Raw genomic sequence first — 18,610 nt, 5'->3', positions numbered from 1 at the left:
TGTCTACAAAATGGAGAACACAGAATTTTGTGCAACAATTTAGGTTTGCAAAGCCAGATCAGTGAACATGTGTGAAGCACTCAGATGCTATGGTAACAGGAGCCAGATAAGGTTGTATTTGATTTGACTACCTAAATGTAGGTGATTAGGTTTCCAGATGTTCTGAGGAGCTCAGGTCCCAGAAGCATGTCAGGAAACTACAGATGCTCAGCAACTTTGAAAATCAATGTGAACTAGAATGATGGAGATACTCAACCTCCAAATTTTGGTGCCAGACATCAAAGGCCCAAAGTCAGAAGCAGAGGGCTGAGATACAAAACCCTTGCAGAAAGAAGAAAACAGTCCTACCAGGGCACTGATAACTATGGGATATTGAAGTTGCTAAAGAAATTTATTTTAAGAAACAGCAATCACCAAAAAGCTCCTCTGCAGGATTAGCACATTAGAGAAATAACAAAACTTAAAAGGCGAGGGAAAAAAAGAGACCTTAAAGTTGTATGTATGCTCAATCAAAACCTCACACTAATTTTGGCTGCACCTTTCCTGAAGAAGTGATCTACTCAAAGTCTAAGATACCAAACAGAGATGTTTTACAAAACCTTATCACCTCTTTCCCATCTAGGCCAAACAAATTTGTATACTTTGTAAGAAACAGGAGTTTTAAATACAAACAAAATTAATCAGTTTGTCAAAAAAAAGAAAAAAGCTCCTGAGAAAAAGATGATGCGTAAAAAACATTGCTCTAGCACTCAAACTACAGCGAGGTCTGTATTAAAAGAGAAAACCTGTTTGTTTGTGGACTCAGACTAACATTTGAAAGAATTTGCTGGGTCCTTGAAGGTTTCCATCTTACTTGTGCTTACTTGAAAATACAAGCTAGTTTCCCAGTGATTATATTCACATACTACAACTTCCAGGAAACACTGCAAAACAATCACAGGAGGGGAAAAAAAATAAAATCAAATTCTAAACTTGTATCTTTTATATTGAAAACTGTGTCTGAGGAGTCCTACCCTGCAGTGGGAAGGTATCATGCAGCAGAAAGGCATCAGAAATTAGTAATAATAAAGACATGAAATAACTGTTAGAGATGCAGAACAACTGTTTCCAGGGAATTTCACACAAGAAATTGGGAACATGCTTATATAGGATATTCCACTTTGTTTTTTAATATTTTCCAGACAAATGGTAGAAATTCTCATAACTCATTTCCTAAGGAACTCAGCCAGCTGTAGACTACACACCTACAGAGCCTGAAACCACATGCCAGAAAGGTTTGGAAAGTGTAAGAGATTAAAAGAGAAGGAGACACTTGACAGAGACTTTGGGACAGCCAGAAAAAATCTTGCCAGGAATAATGACAGTCCTTAAACTATATGGAAATAAAGGAAGCAGCAGTCAGAAATACAACTGGACCTCAATTTGCTTTTGAAGAGTCCAACCTCGAAAGTCTAAATCAAACATCTGCCAACAAGCTCCTGGGGCATCGATCTGGAAAGGACATGTGACTTGCCCAGGAGTCACAAGGGGAAGAAGGTCCACAGGGCACCTCTGGAAGTTTAAGTCACGAGGTACCCATAACCCACATGTGATACCATAGCCAAGTCAGGCTATTGAGTCCAACAGGCTAACAGACGATTCAGAAGCTGGGCTTGTGAGCATTAGAAGAGATCTTTCCATCTTGTCACCTTTCCAGATGAGATTGCTATGCTCTATGTTGAAATTCTGAAGAGCTGACACCTCTGAAAGTCAGCAAACTTCCCAGCCAGCAGACAGGATGCTCAACATGCAAAACCAGATGCCAAACAAATTCCTTTTTAGATGCTCATTTACTAGCAGGTGGATTTAAAATCTGTAGTCTGAAGTCCAGATTGAGCGCACCAGAAGCGTGCAACACTTTCCAGAAAGCTGGTAAATTCACCTACAGCCTACTGAACAACTTGGTTCAATGGCCACCAGCAAGGGCCAGCTGCCAGCAAAACACCTGTGCACAGCTCTACAGCCACATCGCACTGCCCCGTGCAACTCCTTTCAGCAAAAGCCACCAGTCAAAAGTAGCCCCATAGAACGTACATCTAGATAATTATTTAAGCTCATTTTGCTTGTGACCTAAATCCTGTTTGGACACAGAACAGATGAGGTAAAAGCTGAGATGCTTCTCAGTCTGCTGAAAGTAGCAACGGGGAAACAATGGGTTGGAAGTTGAAATGCTCACCCTAATGACAGTTTGTGCCCTCTGGCCTCTGTCTATCTGCTTTGGGCCAAACAAAGCCAGTGATTGTTAGTCTGGTGTAAGTCAGAAACACAGTCTGAACTAAGGAGAACTGGGGTCTCAAGTGGCAGCTACCCAGCCTGCACAGCAGAGCAATCACACATAGCCCTCCTCACTGAAGCCAGAAGGGACCTACTGCATACACTTCCTTGGACTGGGGCTGCAGCTGTCAGTAAAGTATTTACAACCCTTCAAGTAAGAATTTTACCCTCCAAAGACAGTTTAACTGAGGAATCATGCTGAACAGGCATAACCGTGGTAAAAGTAATGTACAAAATAAAGGTTTTATTTTTACATTAATAATTCAAAAAGGCTTTATTTTTCAAACGAAGCTCTGCAGTTTAGGCTCTATTCTTCCTTTACAGCATATAGCTCATGCAAAATTACATATATCACTGTGCTAGATACTCTAAAGACAGGCTGGGCAGCATACCACAACAAGAAAAAAACACCACTCTCTGTACTTAGGAAGTAAATTTGGTGCTAGCAGTCACAGCTGGACTACACAGCATGCACATTCTCTCTAGCTTCACACTCCATCAGTCACAGAACAAGAGCTCATCTTCCTTCCAAACCCCATGGTCTTGGTCCTGCTGCAAACATTTCATCCTAAGGCTCTGCCCACCTGCCCCGCAGGACCTGTGCAGCAAAAGCCATTCACAAGGCTTTTCAGCTGCAACAAGGCACCACAGCCCTTGGCATCACCAGGAAGGGGAGATTTCAGGGAGCCACAGATCTCACTTCCAGCAACTAGAAATGTTCCTCCAATTTCTAGCCTCATCCAAAGCCACCCTGAGTCAGTCTCCTATTTAAACGATACTTCAAAGCCTCCTGATTTCAACACAAGTTCTAATTCAGAAAACATTTAGGGAAAAATCCCAGCACCACTTGAGATGTGGGCAATTTTGCCACTGACTCCAATCTGAGCAGCTGTAGCCTGTGCTCTGTTGGCCGCATCCTTGCTTGGTATCCTGGTCATCTGTGACAAAATGTCCTTCAAGACACCCCAGCACACCTGGTAGTAGACATAGCAGGTAGGAAGAAGACAGGAGGTGTCCTGGGTAGGGGCCTGAGGTGCCATGGGATGTGTAAGGATGGAGAAGGAAAGTCCTCAGCATCTCTCAGCTCCAAGGCCATCACTGAGACACCAGCCAAAGCAAAGCTCAGAGGTCCCAACCTCCCACCAGCTACACCCACTCTACATACATACAACCTTCCCACTTTCCCCCATGCAGTCTGGCCTTCCTCAGTGCTGTTCCAAGTCCAGCCCTGGCAGCCAGCTCCTTCACTCCCTGCAGGCCCATGACAGCACACTGCATTACAGTGTGTCCTCGGACAGGGGGTGCAGCCCCAACCTGAGAACCAAACCACAAGACATGGCACAACAATGCTGCAGGTGGGACAGAAACAACCAGGTGGTGTCAGAAAGAAAGATCAGGAACCCATGTCCCAAGTTTCTCCTTTCAGATGATGTCACCTAGGATCTCTCTTCCTGGAAACACTATTCCAGGGCACAAACTGTACATTAGCAAAAAGCCCCTACTCCTGAGAGTGGTGAAGCTCTAGGAGCATCCTCCTAGCAGTTGGTCACTCACTGGGTTGTCATGGGTGTTCTGTGCCTTGGGATGTAAAGACATGAGAAGCACCAGTCAGTGATTAACAACATCACATCTTGCAACTGGGATTTCATGGCCTCTGAAATTGTTCCTCCAGATCACGTGCCAACAACACCAAGTGAGAAGAAGCTGAGATCATGCACAGCTCACCAAGGAAAACTTCCCATGGAAACCTAGCCAAGCACCAAGCTTCAGCTCCCTTCAAGCCAGCGTGTGCACATCACATCACCCCTGCTTACAAGAGCAGGTACATCCACCCCTAGTTAGTGTGATTCCCAAAATTATTTCCTCCACCCCCCCCCCTTTTATTTTTCCTAACACTCCTGAGACCTTTCAAATCAAGAAACAAGCCCTAAAAAGAAGGTTGAATTTGTACCTTTATGGAGGTAAGCAATAGCCATACACATTTCACCAGGGTACAAAGCCCCAGGCACTAATGAGGAGCCCAGATGCAATCTACACCCTGGCACAACATGCATTTCCTCAGCAGCAGTGGTTTCTTTGCTTGGGAGATGCAGCTTACAAGAAAGTTTCCTTCCCCCTAACACACTGCATGGGTATGAAGAACCCCACCTGCCTACTTTGCTCTCTGCTTGTGTAGTAGGAAGCCACACTCCTACCTGTATATCCACCAATCCAGCCTGATCAGTTCCCTGTCCAAAACCTGGTAATCAAGCAAAATACAGCTAATAGGCAATAATAATAATTAGCAATAATACAGCAATAGGTAATAGCTAATAGCAATTTACATTTCAGGGCATCTGCAAATCACTGCTGGCTGCCTCCTTTTGCTCACCACAGTTCACTGTCAGAGCTCAGAAAGGAAATGCAGAGGCAGAAACCTCAGCCCTCCTTGAGACAGGAGTCACAGGACAGCCTCCAGATTGGTGGATCCAAGTCAGAGAAACTCAAATTTCATGCAAGAAATTGACCTCTCTGTATCTTCAGATCCACCTATCTGGACCAACAGGGTCTACACAGGGAAATGCACTGCAGCATCAAGCCAGCATTCATCTCAAGACTTGGCACCAGCAAGCCCAAGGCCACTGAATTCCATCAGGCTGGGAGAGAAATAACTCAGTGAACAGAAACACATCTTGAATGGAGAATGCAGCTGGGCCAGCTGGGATAGAATATCCAATTCAAAACTGAAGTCTAAAAACCTTTCTAGACAACAAAGGAAAACCATTCCATTCTCTCTGGAGATGCAGACAGGAGACACAGATACATCACCGCAATGCACCAACTGCAAGAGAAACGTTTGTGTCACTGGGAGAAGTGTGCAACCAGAAGATGTGAATATTGCCTTTGAGAACGACATCCACTGTAGACCACATAAAGGTTGAGAGGATCAATTAGCTGCATCCAAGCTTATTCAGCTTCACCACAGAGAAAGCAATCCAACCAACATCATTCAACTCTTTCAAATGGAAACCATTACTACAGCTTGTAGCCTCCCAAGAAAGCTTTAGTGCAGACACATTACCATCATTTTTGGCACTTTAATTATCATATCCAACCCAAAACATTTCCATATCCTCAGAACTAGTTACACTGTTAACCAGCCCAGGATCCCAGCCCTGCCAATGACTGCAGCTCCCATGAAGACTGAGTAGTGCCTTCCCAATGGACAATGTTGACAGTCTCTTGCACAAACACGATACTTAAGACATCACCAATTAACTGTGAAAGCTCTTCCATGCTAGACAGGAACCACTGTGACTTCAAGTGAATCTAAGACAGAGGTCCATGGAGATAAACACAGGAAAGTCAATGCTCTATAGATGGCTTATGGTATAAACTCAATAGCTGAGATGAAGTCCCTTATTTAATGTACATGGGGAGTTTTGAGAGAGGAAAGGCTCCAAGACAGGGTTCTACAGAAAACTGTTAACAAGGATTTGATGATGTTGAGGAAGGCACACAAAAGGCGCATATATAAATGCTAGTTCTACAACCAGAAATAATACTCTATTTTTTAAGAAATGAGTAGAAGAGAGAGGAGGACTTCCTGGAAAGGTCACTTGTGTGGTAAGAAGAATCTTTTCAAGTACTCTCTATTTAATTTTTTTTTTAAATGTTGTGAATACCAGTGATAACTCATCAGAAACATGTTTCTAACTCAGTAAAAGCTTGCTTAAAAACCTCCAGCATAAAAGAAGCTACCAGAAATAGGAACAGACCACAGGGAATATATTCTCAGGAAGCAGAAGGCATCAAGCTGAAGGAAAGAGGCAGCAACATGCACAGCAAAGCAGAAGCACATTATAACCAAGGACACCCTGAAGAGTCCAGGCAGCAAGGGAAGTTTCAAGTGCAGTTTCTGACACTTGCCACTGACAAAACTCTAAAGACCTGGTAGGGAACTTGAAGAGTAAAACTTTGGGACATCTTTTCACACTAGCTGAATTCTGCCACACGAACAGGCTGTGGGTGCGTCACCCATCAATCTAGATTGGTGGATCTGAGGATACTAAGCTAATACTTTCTGTGACAATGTATTAGTATTATTTACTGGTGTCAGGAACAGCTCTGCCACACTTGCATTCCAACTTTAGATAGGGATATACTGAAGCTAGTGGTCTAGAAAATTCAGTGAGGGCTAATCACTGTACAACTCCCTTGAATCTCCATGTTAGTAGAATGAACAATGTTCCTCAAATTTTTGTTCTTTTTAGTGCTAAAGAATATAGCACAGTTATGTCTTTCACAAATAACACAAATTTCTCTAAATTGAAAAGTAATAAGCAGTATACAAAGAGACAGGAAAACGACAGTGAACAGGTCTTGCATTATTGGCTACAATTTATCTGAAGCTAATTAATTCTGGAAGACAGTAGCTCCAGTGTAAAACAAAGATCCCAAATTTAACCTTTTTTTAATTCTGGAGAAAAAAAAGGGCAAAAAAACACAACCTTATTCTATAGTGATTCAAACTGACTGATTTGAACAACTTAGAAATAACTCAAGTATTCAAAATGCATTTAAAATAACACTGGTTGTTGGCTAAATAATTTCAAAGCTGTTCTGCTACTTATGCCTTTGGCTTTATACTCACATGTGTGGATTTTGGAAAGGAACTCCAGAAGTGTTTAAAGTAAATCTTGCTGTGGACTTGAAAGGTGGATTTGCAAAATTTAACTTCAGCGCTTTGCGTTTACCTGGGAGAAAACAAACAGAAAGTAAACTTTTTGTGAGCAACAAAATACCATTCTGTAAGAGCATTTGGAGATAAACAGAAAAAATAAACACACTTTAAGAAAATGAAAACATATTTGACAATGACATTAGGAAATCATAATTTGTGTTAGGGACACAGAAATGGAGAAATTGTGTCAATTCTCATCCCATGGTCTTCCCCCATCCCATTCCAAACCAGTCGCCAAACAGGTGTCCCATGGACTTTCTGTTGCAACTGGAGTGTCAGCATCAAGCCAGGACTACTAACAGCCACGGGCCACCTCCACACCCAGGCCCTGAGCTCCCTCCATGCACAATCACTCATTTAAATGGATTTCACACCAAGCTCAACTTCAGTTAGGTGGCAAAGGGAGCTCGACTTACTTGGCACAGCTTGGGCATGCCTACCAGATTCAGGATGGATGACAATGGAAAAGGGAAAGTACTGGATGTGTTTTACATGATACCCAACTGCACAAGGACTGACTGGTCTGCTGACCCCTCCTCTGCCTAACAGCAAGGAGGCACGATCAGGCTTCAGCGAGGATGACAGAGAGCTGCTGTGTGCTGCTTCTGCCAAGGGGGTCACTGCGCAAGGAGTACAGCTCAGCCTGTTAGACCAGGCGGGAGAAAGCTTTGGTCTGCAGTCAACTGAGAAACCATGAGGAACAACATACATAAAGAGAAACAGAAACATGGGGAAGGCTGCTGATCACCGCTCTAACCACCAGCTACGTATTTCTTATTAAAGTTGAGATGACCTGCACGAGCACCAACAGGATCAAAGATTACAAAGTGAGATGTCCCTTCCCAGCCCTTCCACTGGGCCACAATATGTCCTGTCCCATCTGGCTGCAGGAAACCTATGCTCCTCTGTACTAAGCAGCCCCGCCTCAATCTCCACCCGCAGCTTCCCAGGATCCTGATCCCGAACCCCTCAGGCTTCTCGCTTCCTGGTGGAGACCCAAACCACTCCATGCTATCTGCAGGTTGGATACTGCAACCTCCCATCCCAGGCAGCACCAGCCTTCAGCAATCACAGAACCACAGAATTGTCTAGGTTGGAAGACACCTCCAAGATCACCTAGTCCAACCTCAGACTAAGAAGTCCTCCACTAAACCATATCACTAAGCACTACATCTAAATGTCTTTTACAGACCTCCAAGGGTGGTGACTCAACCACTTCCCTGGGCAGCCCATTCCAATGCCTAACAAACCTCTCAGTAAAGAAGTTCTTCCTAATATCCAACCTAAACCTTTCCTGGCGCAATTTTAGCCCGTTCCCCCTCGTCTTGTCACCAGGCACATGGGAGACTAGACCAATCCCCACCTCACTACAGCCTCCTTTAAGGTACCTATAGAGAGCAAATGGACCCGATAACTGAATTCCTCCAAGACCTTTCTTCTGCCTGCACCCTAAAGCAGGTATCAGATTCCCAAACATACTGCAGGCCTTTTGGGAAAAGCAGCAAACACTGCAGAGCACGAGGTCTGTGCACAAGCACTCTGTAGTTACTCTACCTCGCACAAAGAGATAGGTGTTTTTAGTAAATCCAAGACAACAGAAAGAAAAAAAAAATTAGAGGTCAAAGTCCTTACAGCAATTTCAGCTTGAAATATTACAAGGATAGTGACATTCATCTAAAAACAGCTTGATAAATCCAAATAGCTCAGAACTGGGGATCCACTCAAAAGAAATACAAACATCTGCAGCCTGGAACACACAAGAAAGCCTGTGACCAGCAAACACCCACCCGCACCCGGCTGAGGCTCTGCAAGGCCTGCCGTCCCAGTGACTACACTCTGCCTTGAGGTCTTTCTGCATGATGCAGTTGCTGCTGCTGGTAGGACTAGACCTACACCGTCCCTCTGACTTCCCCAGTTCATAGTTATCACTTAGGAATGATCACCTAACCTTTGACTTCTAAATTATTAATTCAGCTTTGATCTTGCTGTAATACAAGAATCTATCTGGAAATATCTGCAAACGTGTTGCATTTTCTGAACATCACCTCATTTGTTATAAATGCCACCCAAGAAACTCACAAAATTCAGCAGCACGAAACCAACTATTCAAGGCTTTGCATCAACCACTTAAAATAAACAACACATCATCATTTTTATGTGACAATTCACCTGCATGTTTCCATAAAGCCCCAGCTGGCAGTACTGGCAGCCTTTCATCACGAATAATGACAAAGAAAAGGGACAGCAAGGATTTCCAGCCTGGGCACCCAACTGGCTGGGATGATGCCTGCTGCACTGCAGAGCTCAATGTACCTTTCTTGGCTATGTTACCCACATGAGACTGCACAGTAGGAGCTAGGCCGCAGGACTACAAGGAGACTAACAATAAAATACTTGTTTTGAAAAATCCTGAACACACTGCAACAGGATGAGCAATGAACAGCAACACTCCTTTCAAAAGTGAAAGTATAGACCTGTTCATCAGAATATGGAGAAATGTCACTGTTCTTGTTGACAGCTGGTCTGCTTTGGGGTACTTTCCCTTCTGTTGCATCCTCTAATTTTGTCTTGCCTTGTAAAAAATAAAACAGAAGTAAAAAAAAAAAAAAAAAAAGTCTTTGGCTTGTACATTTGTAAGTGGAAGAACCCAAAATATACATCAACTGTCTTGTTTGAAGAATTGATTTATAAAGGTATCCTATCCCAAGGTATCCTTCAACAATGCTGGCATTTTCAAATTTAATCTCTCAAATCAAGTCTCATTTATCTTACTTTTTCCTATAAAGACAATTATTTCCACATTTATCCTAGATTCTCTATTCCACTGAAAAGAATTTAATTGGAGCTGTAGGGTGCCTCCCTGAGCTCAGCTGGGTGGCCTGGTATCTAAATTCTCATCAGCCTCCAAGCCTACCCTTCACTGCAGCCAGGATTTAAAAAAAAAAAAAAAAAAAAAAAAAAAACTTATTTTTTATTACTTACATCCACCCCAAAAATGACTCACTTTGAGCAAGACAACACAGAGTGCATTTATTAACCAAATTTCCTCTACTGCTTGGACACTGTCACTCCTAATTCTTCCAGAACAATGGTAAGGCTACATAAATAATAATAGTCCAATCTAAAGAGACCCATGAAGATCGTGAAGTCTGACTACCTGGTCACTTCAAGGCTAACCAAAAGTTGAAACATTTCATTAAGGGCATTAAATGCTTCTTGAACACTTACAGGCATGAGGCATTAACCACCTCGCTAGGAAGTGTGGTCCAGTGTCTGGCCACCTGTACTGGGTATGGCTGGGACGTTAACTTTCCCTGCAGCAGCCCATACAGGGCTGTGCTCTGCATGTGTAGCTCGAACAGCATTGGTATCACACCAGTGTTGTGTCTGATGAGAAATGTTCGCACAGCACCAGGACTCCCTCCAGCCCCCAAGAGCCAGCAGGCTGGGGGCAGGCAAGACGTGAGGAAGGAACATCACCAACCAAAGGGATATTCCCTACCATATGATGTCACACTCAGCAATAAAAGGTGGAAAAAGGAAGGAGTGGGGACGGGTGGGCTCTCATTGTGAAAACATCTGTCCTCCCAAACAACAGCTATGTGCGTTGAGGCCCTGCTTCAAGGACATGGTCAAGCATCACTCATTGGTGGGAAGTAGAGTAATTTCTTTCCTCCGTGCTTCCACATGGAAGTTTGCTTGTTTTGTTTTCGTTTTTTTCTTTTTTCCGCCCTTTCTCCTTTCCATTTTTTCCCTTTAGTTAAATTGCTTAATTAATAATATTTTTTCCTTAATAATTATTTTTTCCTTTAATTAAATTTTTCTTATCTCAACCCATGTGTTGTTTCTTTCCTTTTCTTCTTCCTCTCCTCTTCCGAGGAGGGGGAATGAGAGAGCAGTCGTAGTGGAGTTCAGCTGCTTATCAAGGTAAAAACAACACACCATCCTCAAAACAAATAATTTTTTCCTAATATCCAGTCTGATATTAGGAAATTTTCCCCTCACACAGGTTTGTGCCACTCCCTCGTGTCCTATCAGGGAGAAGAGACCAGCACCTCCATCTCCATCTCCATTCCTCAGAGACTCGTAGGGAGCAACGAGGTCACCTTTTCTCCAAACTAGAATAAACAGTGAGAGGAAGACACATTTCAAAGAGCACCAGGTGACAGTAGTATTTCTTTTTTAAATGCCTGTCCATACATGCACACACCATGTCCTCTTCCCTCAGCAGCTGAGCAATTCTCACGCTACGAACCACGCAGCAGAGCAAGATGCAGTTGTTGGGTGGGTACAGAAAGCAGAGTTCCTAAGCTCACACTCTTGTGGCACATGTGCCTGATGAATTTCTGGAGAATCACTTAAAGGAAGCAGCAGAGCTCAATTCTGCCTTATATGCAATGCAGAAACAGAGGAGGATTTGGAAAAAAAATAACATAAAGGTAGCAAAACCAAAATGAGAGCCCATCCACCTCACCCCATGGAATTAAACAGCAGAACACAACACACCTACACATCTCTGGCATCAATCATCTACAGTATTCCAAAAAGACCCGACACTTGCACAGCCAACAAAAGCATTCAAAGCTAACACTAGCAATGTTGTCAGCCAAGAGAGAGGCGGAGCAACGTGCACGTCACATCTGTCTCGAGTGGTCCTGCAAGGCTTCTGCAAAGCACACAGCTCCAGCAGGTCTGCCACCAGAGAAACCAGGGTCTCCTGGCAGGGCCCACCATGGAGTCCAACCTGCCACATAGCTGAAACACTGCGCAGCCGCCTGACCAAACTCGGAGACCTCTTCTGTCTAAATCCTTGAGTGCATCTGCTGTCTGAAATCAAAGAATAGTCACATAATTCACAACTGCCCAGGGTCTTGGGGGTTGCAAACATACTCCTAAAACTTTCCCCAGCTCATTTATTCTCCCCAGTACCCCCCAGCACAGTGCAGGCTGGTGGTGCCAACACTTGGCAGGTAATTCCAGATGATGGTTATACAATCCCTTACTCGCTTTTCCTGTTTACTGTTGCACAAATTCTGCTCTCACACTGGATCCAGTGATTTAAAGCTTTTATCATTCTTCTGGTTTTATTTTATTCGCATGCCTGAATGAAACACTATCCCTCTCTTTCAAGAGCAATGGTACAGAAGATTTTCCATTTCCAGCCACGACAATTTATACAGCATGAATGTTTGTCCTTGAAGTGGCCCAAAAGAAAGCAACACAATTAACTATGAACTCCTATCAGTAAAATCTCCTCTTCTAAAGACCTGCTCCTATTCTTTACTGATCCGCATGCTTTATGCACTAAGTTTCTCCTTCCTTCCAAACGGTGAGAGGGTGTTGCTATTTTTTTTTTTTTTTTTTTAAGTCTATTACTATGTCAGTAAGTTTCTAATAGTTCCAACAATGTCAGTCTAACACGTGGATCTGGATTTTCTGCAGATCCAATCAACACAGAAGCACAACCTACACTTGGAAAGCAAACAGGATGGTTGCTTTTGCTCAAATGTTTAACACAGATCAGGATTTTGGGAGACACAGCCATCTTCAGAAATGCTGGGCATTTCAATTTACACTAATGTAAACAAAATGGCACATGAAACAACACACAAAACTTAATTAGAAGTCAGACTACAGACACAGCACATATTCCCAAGTAGCCTTTCAAAACTGAGTACTTCAGCTACCCAATCTGAGTTTCATCCCCTAAAAGACTTGACAACTACACACCCTGCAGAAAGCTTCTGCAAAGCACACAGCTCTCTCTCTCCTTGCAAAAACTTCAGCCAAAACTAACTGGAGGCAAAAGAGCTTCTTTAAATGTATGTGTTTTGCTGGTGATTTTGCTGCGCACACATTTAATTCAGACCACCTTGTTCCTCTAAAACAAAGAGGCCTGGGATTAACATTGTTTCTGAAATGCCTCTATCACCATCAAGGTTACATGCTCAAAATTGTCCTAAAACATGCTGTACAACTGTCTACCTTATGTAATTAAACATCCTTTACCAGTTTTGCTAACAGTACATAATTCTAATCATTGACTGCTATAACACCCACATCTCTTGAGAATGGTGAATTCACCAAAAAAGTAAAAGTTTGGGGGAAGAGGGCAGAGAAGGCTAACTGTGGAATATATTGCTTTTTCTTAAGTGAGGTTAAACCTCAAAACCAGACCTGAAACTATAAAGGTTTTTCAGTTAGGGTCTTCCCAATTTTGAATAATAGATCTGCCAAACTGCTTGTTAATGGTCATAATAAATTCAGATTACATTTGAATGGAGGATGGCCTTGGTTTTGATGAAGTGGTAACAGAAGCTTATGAGGGAATCTAAACAAAAGCGTATCTATTCTAGGTTATACTTATCTCAGAGCCAAAACAGCTTTTCATTGCATGTTCATTTTCTATCCATAAGATGATAGTAATACCTATTTCAAATCATTACATTCATAAAACAATAGTATTCCTGTGTTCAAATCCATTAAAAAAAAAAAAAGTCTGTTTTAGCACCAGGCTGCTGCATAGCACTGAGATAGCAGAGGATATTTTCCTCATGTCCACCTATCCAACAAAGGCACATCCCTTGGCATTTCATTGATCATAGCCAAAATGGACCCAGCGAAAAGCAGCTGGGGAAGCCTTACAAAGTACACACAGGAGACCACCTACACAATGGCCACAGAAGAACAACCCAGACTCGTAACACACACTTGTTTCCTGCTGGTATGTAGATGCTAGGTTAAGTACATAATTATTTATGTGCTGCTATCCATCACCAGGATTAATCCAGGCACTTGGTTCTGCAGTTACAATCACTCTTTTTGAGGCTGCTTTACCATAACCACAGCCAACCAGTCTTTGTGCAAGAGGAAACGCCTATCTGGTAGACAATGTGAAGTACGAAGTATTCCTTCAGAGTTATACTCTGTATTTTCACTTCACCTGAGACAAATACAAATTCAACAAGCCTCTGAGTCACCTCCTGCTAGAGAAAAATCTATTTTTTCCTAGAATTTCCCTACATTCCTGCATGCCACACATCAATAACAATGATAACAATGTCCCAGTTATACATATGAAAATGCTCAGTTTCCAAGCAGTAAGACTTTCAAAGCAGAAGTAGATAAATGGATTTTCTTATAGGTTTCTGTCTTACAGGGATACAAACTGACCCCTGCTAAAGTGCTTTCTGCTTCGTTCAAATCTGCAATGTCAACCACTTGTTGTCATGATGCAAATGTGTTCTCTCCGGTTGGACACCAAAGTCTCTCTGCTGCTTGCAGAGCAGCAATACACCAGAAGCCAAGCCCACACTTTATTTCCTTATTCTAGAAAAAACAGAGAGGAAAAAAAGAATATGGCAGAAAGCAGCAGGCAAAAAAAAAAAAAAAGGCAGAAAACCAGCAGGGAGGAAAAAAAAAAAAAGGACATTGTAATGAACTTTGCAGCCTTTATATCTTCATTTTGTAATACTAAAACAAGTTAAAGAGAGAAAATTATGAGGAAAGGATGTCAGGAGGAGGAAAGGATGTCAGGAGGCCAGACAGGTTGGGTGATATGCTTGGTTGAGAAGGAGGCTGGATGTTTGAGGCTAACTTTTTAAAAATGGAAAACTGCAATCCAGGTCCGACTTATTCCAGGGCACCTCAACACACAGCTAGTGCATACTCTCACCTGAGCTGGGAGAAAAAAAAAAAAAAATCACAAAAGAAACAACACAGAACTCTGTTTTTCCAAGAACTCCTACTATCTGCAATACAAATAGTTAGATCATGTCTGCAAACAAAATTCCTGCTTTGATGTTCCTGATGCTGACGTCCTGAATGCACCCAGGATTCACTGCTTGCTGTCTGCTCCTGCCAGGACAGTGCTCCTTTCCCATAAACCCTTCCAACCTGCATTCTTTCAACTATATTTCCTTCCTTTCCAGTCTTGTTTATGGAGCACACTTGTTCAAGTACTCCAAAAACAGCACTAACTTGTGAGTAAAGCAATGTCCAGCTTTGCCCTCAAGACATACTATTTTTTCAAGAGAAAAAAAAAAAATCAAATCTTGAAACAAAACATGAAGAACTTCAGCACATACAGCAGTTTAGTTGGCAAGCCTGAATGGAGGGATAAAACTATTAACTAAAATTCCAGTTTTCCCAACTGTATCTACAGAAACGCACTTCGAAGAAAAACAGCACAAACATTTTCAGTACGTTTGTTACATTTCCCTTTAATGAAACCTGTGATTTAGAACAGTCCAAGAGCCAGAATTCAGATCCAAGATGACAACTTTCCATTCCAGGAACATACTAAGTATGCTCATTTTTGGAAGTCACCTCACTGGAGCATATATCCATGTCTACTGCCCCAAGCATGCTTCCACAAAAATACGGAAGCCCAGATCAGGCAGGAATCTGGGACAGTTACTGGTCATTACCTTCTCCAGTCATGCAATCATTACGAAGTAACACATTTCTACTGAACAAAATGCTAGCAAGACCTTTCAGTAATTTAACAATGGGAGGTGGTTCACAGTTGCACAGATGCTCTCCGCACCAGCGGACGTGCCCATTTGCAACTTGCAAAATGTGGTTTATGCTGTTTCTAGCAGCACGCGCAACTGCTTCTATAAACACCTCTCCTACAAAGCCTGGTTAAAGCAGGTTAGGCTTCGAGAGCAAGAAACTGCAATCAGATTAAGATCAGTTCTCTCAGACAGGAAACTCCCATCAGTAAAGTCCTAAGAATGAAGCCTCTGAAATGTCTAAAATCCACCATTAACCTTCAGCATTTATTATCCTTGATGCTACCCTGTGTGAAAATGTCATCCACATGAATAGACATAAACAGAGTTAAAACTATTTGAGCTTTGTGAGCAGATCAGCTGCAGGAAAAGAGCTTAATTCTGTGCCTGTACAAGCATTACATGCTGAATATAACAGGACACCCCTGAACATGTATGGCTATGTGCACAACACTGCTGGTGCCAGGCAGCTCTCTGACCAGAGAGAACAAAACAGTAATGTCAAAAGTCACCTTTCCACCAAAACTGGAATTCAGGCAATTTCCAGTTGGAGAGTATGAATATGTCACTCAGCCACACTCAAATGCCAAAGCTGGCAAAACACTGGAGAGAATCTGGAGTTTACAGCCAGAGCAGATGCTTGTGAAAACAGGGCTGCCCTCAAAGGTATGCTTTCTTTCAGTCACAGATATTGCAAAATTTTCATGGTACCCATGGTTGATGCCATGTCATGTTTCCTCCTGCTGCAGCATAATCCTATATAGACCATAGTGGAGCAGTTGTCAGAAGGAAACAGTCACGCTGGCCTGGGAAATTTACTGCAAGGCACCTGGAGCCCTTCCTGATGTAAAACAACAAGAAATTATGCAAAGGGCTGTGCCAGGTGCTTTTTCATTATAAAACAGCTCAGCAAGTTCTAAAATATACTGTGAGGAGGAAGACTGAGGAAGGGTGGGGGTGGGGGTTGTTTTTGGGAGTTGCTTGTTTGTTTGTTTTTCCCAATTTTAGAAGCACACAGACTAAAAACAAGGGAAAAAAAAATCTGCCCTTGAGGCCTTTGCTTAAGGTCAATGGAAAGGATTTAGTTTCTTTGGATAAAGCAACATGTTTCCATCATCCCTCTAGTTACCTTATGCCAGAAAAGTGGCAACGTCAATCACAGCCTGAATCCCACTGGCTCCATTAAATAGCTCGCACCCACCCCTGAACCTTGCGTATTGGGAAGAACAGCAGGCATCAGGAGTGTGGGGCCTTCTTCCATCTGAAGACAGAGTTTTTCTGGGGAGAGGGACCGATTCTGTTCACCTTGGAGCTAGCATATCAGGTTTTGTAATTCTGAAGATTAGAGACCGTGACAGGAACCCGACAAAACCAATAAACACTGGAGTGTAGGAATGTCTGCAGGAAAGAATGAAGAAAGCCCTTGGCCATCAAGCCAGGAGGCATCTCCTGACAAAGCAGCTTTGGATTTCCTAAGTGTAATTGCTGATAACCCTCTAACTCAAAAAAAAGGCCCACATGGCACTCACTGATGTCTCAGCTGGGATTAGCAGAGCAAGTCTGAGCTCATTTAAGAAAAACGTCCCCTAGGAAGCCAACAGAAATGATTGAAACTTCTGATTCCTCCTCCTTTAAAAGGCTCTCCCTTGCCTCTTGCTTTTCTCCCATGGGCTGCCATCACATGGAGGCTCCATCCCTTCACTCATCAGGTTGTCCCTTGTCACTGCTCAGGAGAGGCAAGGCGTGAGAGGGGCTTCAGTCCCCAGCCCCAGCTGCTCCTGACGGCAGTCAGAAGGAACACCCTGCTCCACATCTCCATGGCACAGGAGGCTTTGTTTCTGCTGCTCACTGCTCAGAAGCCTGTTAAACAAACTCCCTATTTTTTTGTGCCTCATACCACCTATGTGAAGGGCACTGTCCAAGAAAGCACTTATTTTCTGCAAGAGGTTTCAGCACAGGCAACACTGATCCCTGCTAGTTCCTGCTCCCAGTGCAACTCTTACGTTCATGTCTTCACACCTCCCAAAGACAAGCACTTGCAGCCTTTCCAAGGTGCACAGGTTCCAAAGCACTACCAAGGAACATGGGCCCTCTCCCCAGAGCAGAGCTCAGGCAGCATCCCATCCCAGGACATGGACATACACACCTTGAGCACGCCAGAGAAAACGGATCAAATCGTTCTGAAAAATGATTCAGACTGACTAGTGAAGGCTGAGAGGGACACCACAGGAACCTTTAAAAGTCAGAGACAACTGAAGAGGTACCAACACGCATTATCTACCACCGACTGGTTGGCAAAGCTGAGGGAGCGTGTGCATGAAAACATTAATGCTGCACAAACATGCACAAATAAAGTGCTGGGAACAACTTGTGCTAGGGTGACTTGTACCAGAGCATGCTTTCAACACACGGAAGACTCCAGCAGGCAGGGGTTGATCAAGGCAATGGGCTTCTTCTCCACTTGACCACTGTTTCCATTAGCAAAAACCCTCTGCAATGTAAGGGCAGCAGACCTCCATGTTGAGATTGGATCCAAAACTTTGCAACATATGCTTATTTTTCCAAATATCACCTGATACCTATGCATAGCTAAAACAACACTGAGCCAAATTTTCAAGTTAGAATACACTTCATGTAACCTTTGTTCCTTCTCTGTGAACTCCCAAATATCCTGTTCTTTTGAACATCTAATCAATGTTTTTAAAGACTTACCAAGGAGCTGACCCTTTCTGAAAACACTCTCTATCTGCATTCGTAGAATCATATCCTATCCTGAGTTGGAAGGGACCCCAAAGGATCACTGAGTCCATTCCTGGATACACACAGGACCACCCAAAAATCAAATCCTATGTCTGAGAGCATTGTCCAAATGCTTCTTGAATTACGGCATGCCCTGGGGAGCCTGTTCAAGCACCTAAGCACCCTCTCAGTTAAGAACCTTTTCCTAATATCCAACCTGAACCTCTCTGTGCTGTTTCCTCAGATCCTATCACTGGTCACGAGAGACTGGTCATCAACACCTGCCTCTCCTCTCCCCTGGTGAGAAGGTTATGTAGGC

The 18,610-nt window shown here is 43.1% G+C and overlaps 1 protein-coding gene across 8 annotated transcripts in view; it reads right to left on the bottom strand.

Annotated features, from left to right (window-relative positions):
* MAP2K4 (mitogen-activated protein kinase kinase 4) overlaps nt 1–18,610 on the bottom strand; it is a 102,517-nt gene that overhangs the window by 57,785 nt on the left and 26,122 nt on the right. For all 8 annotated transcript variants that reach the window (XR_011088819.1, XM_068655313.1, XM_068655306.1 and 5 more), the window contains one exon: nt 6,947–7,049. Coding sequence is in view for 7 of the 8 variants with exons in the window: in XM_068655313.1 (XP_068511414.1) it covers nt 6,947–7,049 (103 nt within the window). In the remaining variant the exon portion in view is untranslated. The remainder of the gene's footprint in view (nt 1–6,946; nt 7,050–18,610) is intronic.

This window comes from Anas acuta, chromosome 18 (genome assembly GCF_963932015.1).
Source record: "Anas acuta chromosome 18, bAnaAcu1.1, whole genome shotgun sequence".
Taxonomy (NCBI): domain Eukaryota; kingdom Metazoa; phylum Chordata; class Aves; order Anseriformes; family Anatidae; genus Anas; species Anas acuta.
Note: the sequence above shows the minus strand (reverse complement) of the source record. Positions and strands in the feature narration are given on the sequence as shown.